A 10,965-nucleotide genomic window follows, 5' to 3' on the forward strand; every position below is an offset into this window, starting at 1 on the left:
TTTCAATTGAATCGACTACTTTGGAAAATCTCTTTTGTGCGTCAATATCTCAGCTCACTGATCGCAAATAACAATGGTTCTAATTACTCAAACTAGATTAAAGCATAAACATTTCTTGAATAAACATGTTGTAGATAAAATAATTGAGGATACTCTTGCAAATGCTACAGTGAGAAAACAGACTCAGTTAGCGGCACACTCCATCTTGTTTTAATCTTGTGTAGTAATTTTGTTGTTGTTGTTCATAATTTTCTTCAATAATTATCTTTGCAAATATTATTTCCTTAATAGTTTTGTATTTTCAAGGTCAACTGGTAACTATATTGTTGTAGAGCCATAGAACCTTAATGAGCCAACAACTTAAGAGGAATCTGATCAGCTTCAGATTTCATTCCCAAATCACTATAATCCACTAACTCAGTCTCCCAAAGTTCATAATAAGTATAAGCTCAAGATCTGAGTTCAATTGGTCCTCGCCATCAAATTCAAAGCACATTTGCGACTTCATTGCCAATTTTGAACAAACTCGTGCAGATACAAAACCATATCACAAAATATTCATTTCTAATCCAGGAGACTAGCGCGATGCCGAGAAAACCTGGATGGCATTTAACATATATTCACAAGCAAAAGCCTATAAATGAAAATAACATTTATATATCATTAAGGGTACTGAAAAGATCCCACACACGCATATATCTCCTACCGAATTTTTTTAGATTACATGTGTCATTTGCAAGTTTAGAAAATTGTAAGATTGTTTTGTAGTTTTGAACTCTTGAGGGTGTTTTTTGTAATTTTTAAACTTTAAGGGTGTTTTTTGTAAATTATAAATTTACAGGGGGCTGCTAGTAATTTTTGGATTTCATGTATCATTTGTAGGTTTTGAAATTTTAGGATGGTTTTGTAATTCTAAACTATGGAGGATGTTTTTCTAAAAATTTAAAACTTTAAGAGTGTTAATTGCAAATTTTAAATTTATTATTATACTGACTAGATAAGGTCTTAAAAAAAGAGAAGCACCCTACGCTGCACGGTCGCCGTCTCGGTCAATCGAACGTGCGCTTGGGTCTAAGTCGTTATACGGACTCGGAGCAGAAATGCGATTGACGCGTTCTTGGGACCGTCCGGCTCGTTCCTGGCATCGTCCTGCGGTTGAAACGCATGCGCTACCGCATGACTTCTGTATACCATGAGAAGCTGGCCCCCACAACAAATCCCCATCGTGAAAGCGGACGAGTCGTAGAAAAAAAATTTAGCCGCCCTTTCGTCCATCGAACTTGGACGCCAAGTCTCCAATTATTTTCGCTCGAAAAATGGTTAAATTTCACGTAACCCCCCCATCTTCTGGCCCATCTAGAGACGAGCCCTAAAGTTCAATAATATCACCCGTAACCCCTCTTTAACTTTCGGCCGTGTCAAAAACAAACCTAGCTAACGGGCACAACCCCCAATTTTATTCTTACCACGCTCCCTAACTTTCAGTCTTATTTTCAAGAAAGCGCACGAACTTTCACTAAAGTTACTTGAAGGACCCCCCCATCATGAGATACGCGGACACCCTTTGGTCGTCACGAAACGCGACGCCAGCGTCAGCGTTGAATTCAAAAGGAATCTAACCTCCTCCGTTACATAAACCCGATCCCTCGATGGGCGCCGACCTCAAAACAGAGAGGGGAGGAGGAAATGGAGATGGAGAGGTGGGCGGGTTTCGGCTCCGAGCCTAATGTTCCTCTACTCGGTCTTCGGCAAGTTCGTCCCCTTCAGCCTCGAGTCCTACTTCAAAAAGTACAGCCACAGGATCAAGAGCCTCGTCTACCCCTACATCCAGATCAAAATCCCCGAGTACGACGGCGACCGGTTCAAGCGGAGCGAGGCGTACGCGGCGATCGAGTCCTACCTGAGCGAGTCGTGCTCGCAGCACGCCAGCAAGCTCAAGGCCGACTTCGTGAAGGGCAGCAACAACCTCGTGCTGAGCTGGACGACCACGAGGAGGTCACCGACGAGTTCGAGGGGGTCAAGCTCTGGTGGGCTTCGTCCACGGCCACGTCCAGGGCGCCCAGCAACCCGTTCAGTCCGGCGCAGGAGGAGCGCAGGTGAGCCTGTAATTAATTCCCAGGGCTTGTTTTTTTTTTTTAACTGATTTATGTGAAAAACCCAATTTTTACCGATTTATGCCGGGTTAAATCCTGGAGTGTGCTGATAGTTAAAACAGTTTCTATAGATAGATTGTATGTGAACATCTTTCTTTAGACGTTTTTTATGAACCCACCCTTTCCTTTGAGAAACCTAACTTTGGATTTTAAAATCCGTGTATCTTAGTAATACCTATACTTTGCTCTGCAAATAGAATATTTTGCACGTGGTAAGAGAATAATTCCACCAGCATTGCTTGTCTTTTGGCAGCCAGAGGTCGTGGCCCTGCCGAGCCCAAAGGGTCGAAATTAACTACTCAACAAAATGTTGTACACCGACGGTCGTGTGTTAGGGGCTGTTTGCTTGCCAAAAAAAGAAGAAAATCAAGGAATAGGAAACCTATTTCCTTAAAAAAATGTTTTATAGTTGTTTGGTTGGTTAAAAAAAAGAAGGAAATTAAATAATAGGAGATGAGATGAGATGAGTTGTCACAATATTATTGGATAATGTGAGTGATTTTAAAAAAAAATTGTTTTGAGGTTGTTTGATTGGTTAAAAAAGAAGGAAATCAAAGAATAGGAAACCTATTTCTTATAATAGCTTTTTCTCTTGTGTTTGGTTCATTCTTAAAAATAGGAGATGAGATGAGATGAGATGAGATGAGTTGTCATTATATTATTGGATGATGTGACCCACACTTAAGGAAATCAATTTCCTTGTTTTTTTGGAGGAAATGGGTGGAGATGAAAGTTAAAGGAGATGAGATGAGTTGTCACCATGTTATTGGATGATGTGATTGATTTTTAAATATGAGATGGGATGAGATGAGATGAGTTGGATGATGTGATGATAAAAATAATAATTTATTAGATGTTGGATGATAAAAGTAATATTTTATTGGATGAGTTAGATGATAAAATGATATTTTATTAGATGAGTTGGATGATAAAATAATATTTTATTGAATGTTGGGGTAAGTTTTAGGGATGGAAATGGTTAAAAATAGGAAATGAGAGATTTCCATGCTCCCATTTCCTATTCTTGGTTTTTAGGAAACCAACCAAACAGCCCCTTAAAGACTTAAAGTGTGTTTGGGAGTTTACTTTTCCTCTTCATTCCCTTCCCCTCTATTACACTCTAATTTGGGGTATAAGAATTTGCGCTAAATTTCTCCTCCATTCCCCTCCTCTACCCTCCAAAATAAAACTCCCAAACAAGGTTAAAATGAAATTTCTCTTCCCTTCTCCCTCTCTACCCTCCATCCAAACAAACCATTAAAAAAACACGCTTCATTTCACCGTGATGCTACCTCACTGGAACCTGAGCGAGCGAAATTACAGTAAGCAAATGCCGATGATAGGCTATTTAATTTGGAGAGATTGAATCGATGTCAATATTCTTTATTGATTATTAGCGGAGTCCTGACCTGACCGTACTTGGAGGAGGTAGATGATAATCATATTGAATGCCGAATACGTCTATAGTTAAATCGTAATGTTTTTTTTGTTAGATCTAACATCTGAGATCTGATCCATAAAATCATGATTAATTCAAAGAGAATAAACACAACAATGAGCGGAAGCAATACCTGAATCCATATTGATTTTAGCACGGATCTGAATAGGGTTGATCTTCTAATCTAAAAGGTTTTTTTTAATCTCTCTTTAGATGGGGATTAGAGAATAGAGAACGTAACCTTTAGATTAGGGACCATAACCCCTTTATATAGATTTGTAATTTTCTAATTTAGCCCCTCATAAAATTAGAATTGCAGTCTGGTATTTACACAATTAGCCCATGATTTACTTAAATACCCATTAACCCAAATTGATTGATCACTTTATGCGTGTTAGCCTTAAAGATAGCATTATACACTAATGTAGCATATATGCCCACGATTAGATTTAATCCAACAATCTCCCATTTTGGGCATTATATCTTTCATTAAAACGTGTACAACCTTATGAGCTCAAAAATTGCTATCACAAATAAGGGTATTTTTGAACAATCTAGTCCATTGACAATATTAATATAGGATCAAAGCGGTATTCGTCACATTTATCATGACTAAACCCATCAATGGTCACATATACCAATACAATCAAACGACATAGATCAATCATGGATGTACAACATGAAAATTACATGCAATGTGATCAATATATGACTATTTTTAACTGGTCCTACCTAAAATTTAGTGAGGTCAAAACCAAACATAATGAAACAAAGTGTCTTAACTGAATACCTTATTCTGATCAGACAATACAACCTAACACAAAACACCAGAAAATTACAAACTCCCACTAAATCATGATATCCTCGAATAATACCACACCCATATGAGTAGTGTGCTCATGAAAGACCTTGGGTGGCAATCCTTTAGTAAGAGGATCTGCTATCATGGAGTTTGTCCCAATGTTCTCTATGAATATCTGTCCACTCTGTACTATTTCTTTCACAATCAGGAACTTAATGTTAATATGTTTTGACTTAGTTGAGCTCATGTTATTGGAATACATACTGCTGATTTATTATCACTAAATAAACTTAGTGGTCTTTCAATATTTTTCAAAATACGCAGTCCAGTGACAAAGTTTCACAACCATATTCCATGATTTGATGCCTCAATGCAAGTTACAAACTCTGCTGTCATAGTGGAGAAAGCTACGAATGTCTGTTTAACACTTTTCCATGATATAGCTCCTCCTACTAACATATAAATATAGCTTGATGTAGACTTTCTGCTATCTTGGCATCCAGCAAAATCAGAATCAGAATACCTAATGACCTCCAACTGTTCTGATTTTCTATATGTGAACATATAATCTTTTATTTTTTGAAGATACCTCATAACCCTTTTGACTGCTATTCAATGATCCATATCAGGGTTGCTTAAATATCTACCTAACATCCCAACAATGTATGTAATATCCGGAAGCGTGCACACCTGAGCATACATTAGACTTCCTACAACTGAAGCATAAGGAATTTTCTGCATTTTCTGAATTTTAAGATTACCTTTAGGGCACTGATTTAGACTAAACTTGTCTCATTTAGCAACATGGGTGTCACCTAGTTTGTAATCTTGCATGCCAAACCTTTTGAGTACGTTATCGATATAGCTCTTTTGTGATAATCAAAGTATATCGCGAGAACGATCTCGATGTATCTGGATTCCTAATATATTTGAGGCGTCCCTAAGATCTATCATTTTAAAATTCTTTGATAGAAATCTCTTGGTTTCGTGCAACATGCCTATATCATTAGTGGCAAGCAATATGTCTTGGTTTCGTGCAACATGCCTATATCATTAGTGGCAAGCAATATGTCATCGACATACAAAACCAGAAAAATATACTTACTCCAACATGCCTATATCATTAGTGGCAAGCAATATGTCATCGACATACAAAACCAGAAAAATATACTTACTCTCACTGAACTTGTGATATACACAGTCATCAATAATATTCATCTCAAAACCGAACGAGATAATTATTTGTTAAAACTTATGATACCATTGACGAGGAGCTTGCTTGAGTTCATAGATAGATTTTCTTTATTTGCAAACCAGATTTTCTTTATTTGCAAACCATATTCTTTGGATCTCCTGACACAGTTTTCTGGTTGCACCATATAGATCATTTCATCAATATTTCCATTGAGAAACGCAGTCTTAACATCCATCTGATGTAACTCAAGATCAAGGTGAGCAACAAGCGCCATGATAGTTCTGAAAGAGTCTTTCGATGAAACTGGAGAGAAAGTCTCTGTATAATCAATGCCTTCCTTTTGAGTATAGCCTTTAGCTACAAGACGTGCCTTATACCTCTTCACATTACCATTTGCATCCCGCTTGGTTTTAAATATTTATTTACAACCAATTGGTTTTGCACCTTCTGGCAATGGGATAAGTTTTCAAACCTTATTGTCTTGCATAGACTTGTACTCTTCATTCATGGCATTAATCCACTTTTGAGAGTTAGAATTTTTTATGGCTTGAAGGAAGTTGATTGGATCATCTTCTAACATTCCATTATTTTTCTTATGTTCTTGGAGAAATACAATATAATCATCCAGAATAGCATTTCTACTTTATCTCGTGGATCTCCTTAATGACATTGGTTCTTGAGGTTGTTGAGTTTGTTCTTTTGGAATAGGAGTCGTTCAACATTATCTTCTTGAGGTTCCGGATTCACTTCTTGATCAATAACAGGTATAGGAACCTGAATATCGTCAAAAGTGACTGTATGGATAGAGTCTGAAATCAATTCCTCCTCAAAAGCAATGTTTCTAACCTTATTTCTTTCTCCAAACTTAACATCCTCAAAGAATGTTATTGTTCTCTTCTCAAAAATATTCCTAAGTGTGGGATCATATAACTTATAACCCTTAGAACGTTCAGAATACCCAATAAAGTAGTTGCTAACTGTTTTGGAGTCCAATTTCTTTTCATTTGGCCTATAAGACATTGTCTCAGCTGGACATCCCTAAATATGTAGGTGCTTTAAATTAAGCTTTCAACCAGTCCAAAGCTCATAAGGTGTTTTAGCAACTGTTTTAGTTGGTACTCTGTTCAGAATGTAAGTTACTGTCTTAAGTGCTTCTTCTCAGAGTGACTCTGGTAAAGAAGAATGAGCAAGCATATTTCTTATCATATCCTTAAGAGTCATGTTTCGTCTTTCTGCTACACCATTCATGCTAAGTGAACCCGACATGGTGTACTGTGGGACGATACCGTATTCCTCTATGTATCTAGCAAATGGCCCTGAACGTTGTTCACCTGAACCATCATATCTGCAGTAGTACTCACCACCACAATCAGATCTAACAGTTTTAATCCTTTTGTTGAGTTGATTCTTAACTTCAGCTTTAAAAGCTTTGAACATGTCCAGAGACTCAGATTTCTCATGAATGAGATATAGGTACCTATAACGTGAGTAATCGTCTATGAATGATATAAAATATTGTTACCCATTCTAAGATATCGTAGGGAATGGCCCACAAATATCCGTATGTATCAATTCTAAAACATTCAAAGATCTGTTGGCACCTAATCTCTTAACTTTGGTCTGTTTTCCCTTGATACATTCAACACAAAAGTCAAAATCCAAAAATCAAGAAAATCCAAAATGCCATCATACACAAGATGCTCAACTCTACCTTTTGAGATATGACTTAAGCGTTTATGCCATAATGTCGTCGAATTTTCCTTATTTAATTTACGCTTAGTACCACGTGATTCCACATGCAAGGATTCATTATAAGAAGCAATTGTATCAAGCAAATATATGTTGTCATTAGTACTCAAGTAACCAGTTCCTACAACAATTGAATTAAAAGATAAATTGAATTGATTGTTTCCAAATGAACAAGAATAACCTGATTTGTCCAATATAGAAACTGAAATCAAATTCCGTTTAAAAAACGGTACTACAAAAGTATCTTTTAAATCCAAATATGAACCAGTTCCTAGCAGCAACCTAAAGTGTCCAATTGTTTCCACGTTTACCGATTGACCATCACCCACAAAGATGTATCTTTCACCATCATTTGGCTTTTGGTAGCTCAGACAGCCTTGTATAGAAACACTTATGTGAGTAGTAGCACCAGAGTCTAACCACCAAGTGTTTCTAAGTACTAAAGCTAAATTAACCTCAGAACAGACCAGAAGAAGGAACATACCATTCTTAGCACGCCAGACATGATATTTGGTACAATCATTCTTTACGTGTCCAGACTTGTTGCAAAAGAAACAACCTTGATCATCCTTATGTTGTTTCTTCTGAACAGGACCTTTAGCAGCTTCATTTTCATTCTTTCTTTTCTTTCCCTTATCCTTAGAGGCATATGCCAAATGAGTACTCTCAGATTTATCTTGTTTCAGCCTGTCTTCTTCTTGCACACAGTATGAAATAAGCTCATTAAGAGTTTATTTCTCATTTTGGCAGTTATAGCTAAACTTAAACTGATTAAATTATGCAGGAAGAGACAACAAAACCAGATGCACCAGTAACTCATCACAGAGATCGAGTTTGAGTGCCTTAAGTTTTAAAGCAATATGAGACATTTCCATAATGTACTCCCTGATATTTTCTTTGCCATTATACTTCATCGAAATCAAGCGAGCTAAAAGCGTGCTTGTTTCTACCTTATCATTTTTCGTAAAACATTTCTCAATTTCAACAAGAAAATCTTTAGCCTTAGTAATCCCTTCGGATTCTATGCCCCTGAAGGCTTCCGGAACGCCGCACTTAATGATCATAGGACTCATGCTATTTGAACGCTTCCATTTCTCATACTCCTTTGCATCGGGAGTGCTATCCGCTTTGAGAGGTTGATGTTGTTCAGTTCTTAATGCAAAGTCTAGATCCATGCAGCCAAGAACAATTAATATGTTTTCTTTCCAAACCTTGAAATTAGTCTCATTGAGCATGAGAATTGAGTTGATGTTAGCAGAAATTATAGCAGCAGATGCATTAGCTGAAATAAACAAAAGATACTCACATTATTAACCATAATTAGTAATCAATAAAATTCAAATAATGACAAATCTCATCTCAAAGATATCTGGCACAATATTAATATCAAGTCTTTGGACAGTAATATTAATTTGTAAGTGATACTTTGTTACAATGATCAAACACTGACAATAACTCATGTCAAATAATAAAACTATTTTTGGATCGATTCATTATCCACATGTAAACCTTATAACTGTCACGTGTTTATCATCGCAGATGCATATGCTTTGGATCGATTCATTATCCACATGTAAACCTTATAACTGTCACGTGTTTATCATCGCAGATGCATATGCAATCTAAATAAATATTAACCTTCTGTAAACCTTATAACTGTCACGTGTTTATCATCGCAGATGCATATGCAATCTAAATAAATATTAACCTTCCTTTGGGCCGATTAAATATTTACACGAAAGCATACACATAACCATCTAACATCCCTCATGAACAATCTACACAAGAGAGGTTACTTTCGCAACTTCTTGTTTCAATTAATCATTTGGAATGAGAGACAACTTTAATTCCTTAGTGTCATATTATTTGAATTAAATAATTGATTAACTACCAAATTCAATTTAAATTAAACAATTTTTAATTCAAATTGACTAAATTTCCAAAAACTTAGTTAGGGGCTCATGACTTAATTAATTAAATTAAGTGTACAAGAATGGGCCCATAACTTATTAAGGCCCACAAATAACGTTTTAATTGATGAATTCAATTAAGCCATGCTTGAATTAATTGTGAGCCCATTGAGAAATTCACGTCCATCATGCTCACATAATAGCCTGTAGCTTAAGGATTAAACTCAAGTGGGTTTGGACTGAACCAATTAAGAGAAAAAGGAGCCCACAACTTAGGAATTAAACTTAAGTGTATAGGCTTGTGCCCTAACTCACACAAAAGCAGCAGCCCTTTGAGAACGAACGCGGGGTTCGTTTGAACTGAGCACGAGGCTCGCTTGAGAATGAACGCGAGGTTCAACTTGAGAACGAATGCGGGGTTCGTTTGGATCAAGCACGAGTCTCGCCTGAAATTGAACGCGAGGTTCAACTTGAGAACGAACGCGGGGTTCGTTTGGATCGAGCACGAGGCTCGCCTGAAATTGAACGCGGGGTTCAACTTGAGAAAGAACGCGAAGTTCGTTTGGATCGAGCACGAGGCTCGCCTGCAATTGAGGTAACCTCCTCTATTTGCCCTAATTTTTCGCAAGTTTTCACGCACGATTTCTTGCACAAACACCTCTTTAGGGTTTCGTTTTGAACCGTCGCCGTCGCTGCTGTCTCCATTTGACAGCGAGGCTACCAGCAGAACATTGCTGGCGAAGAGCGTGGTGATCGACGACTGACTTCATAAATTGATCTCTTCCTTTCGATTTTGAATATAATTTAGATCCAAACAACCGAAAGAAAAATCAAGCCAGAAGATGAACTTTGCTTAGTCCATCTGAACAACAAATCAAAAAACGACAGAGTCGTTAAAAAAACAAGTTTTGGAAGCAACAGTTCATGTTTGCACAAGATCCAAACGTGCACAGATCTTAATAAAACTGAATTAAGATCAAAAAACCATAATCTTCATCTTAGATCCCTAAGATTAATCACGATAGCTCTGTTACCACTTGGTAGATCTAACATCTGAGATCTAATCCATAAAACCATGATTAATTCAAAGAGAATAAACACAACAATGAGCGGAAGCAATACCTGAATTCATATTGATTTTAGCACGGATCTGAATAGGGTTGATCTTCTAATCTGAAATGTGTCTCTTTAATATCTCTTTAGATGGGGATTAGAGAATAGAGAACATAATCTTTAAATTAGGGACCATAACCCCTTTATATAGATTTGTAATTTTCTAATTTAGCCCCTCATAAAATTAGAATTGCAGTCTGGTATCTACACAATTAGCCCATGATTTACTTAAATACTCATTAATCCAAATTGATTGATCACTTTATGCGTGTTAGCTTTAAAGATAGCATTATACACTAATGTAACATATATGCCCATAATTAGATTTAATCCAACATTTTTGTGGTTGTTTCTCTGTTTTTCATTCTAAATTTCTTTCACCTCGTTATGATTAGGTTTTCCGCTGCATTGCGGACAAGTCGAGGTTATATAGATTTTCTGCTATCTTGCTGACCTCGATCTCTTCAATTGCAGGTCATACAAGCTAACATTCCACAAGAGGCACCGGACCCAAGTCATCGCCAGCTACCTCCAGCACGTCATGGCCCAAGGCCGAGAGGTCCGAATCCGCAACCGCCAACGCAAGCTCTTCACCAACAACGCCA

At 37.0% G+C, this 10,965-nt stretch overlaps 1 protein-coding gene across 1 annotated transcript in view; it reads left to right on the forward strand.

Annotated features, from left to right (window-relative positions):
* The window catches only part of LOC109821544 (AAA-ATPase ASD, mitochondrial-like), an 11,016-nt gene continuing 1,115 nt past the window's right edge, over positions 1,065–10,965 (forward strand). The window contains 5 exon segments of the mRNA XM_020387725.1: positions 1,065–1,718; positions 1,720–1,976; positions 1,979–2,096; positions 10,835–10,962; position 10,965. The exon segment at position 10,965 is cut by the window's right edge and continues 1,115 nt beyond it. Of these exon segments, the coding sequence (XP_020243314.1) occupies positions 1,687–1,718; positions 1,720–1,976; positions 1,979–2,096; positions 10,835–10,962; position 10,965 (536 nt within the window). The 5' untranslated portion in view covers positions 1,065–1,686.

This window comes from Asparagus officinalis, chromosome 1 (assembly GCF_001876935.1).
Source record: "Asparagus officinalis chromosome 1, Aspof.V1, whole genome shotgun sequence".
NCBI classification, from domain to species: Eukaryota; Viridiplantae; Streptophyta; class Magnoliopsida; order Asparagales; family Asparagaceae; genus Asparagus; species Asparagus officinalis.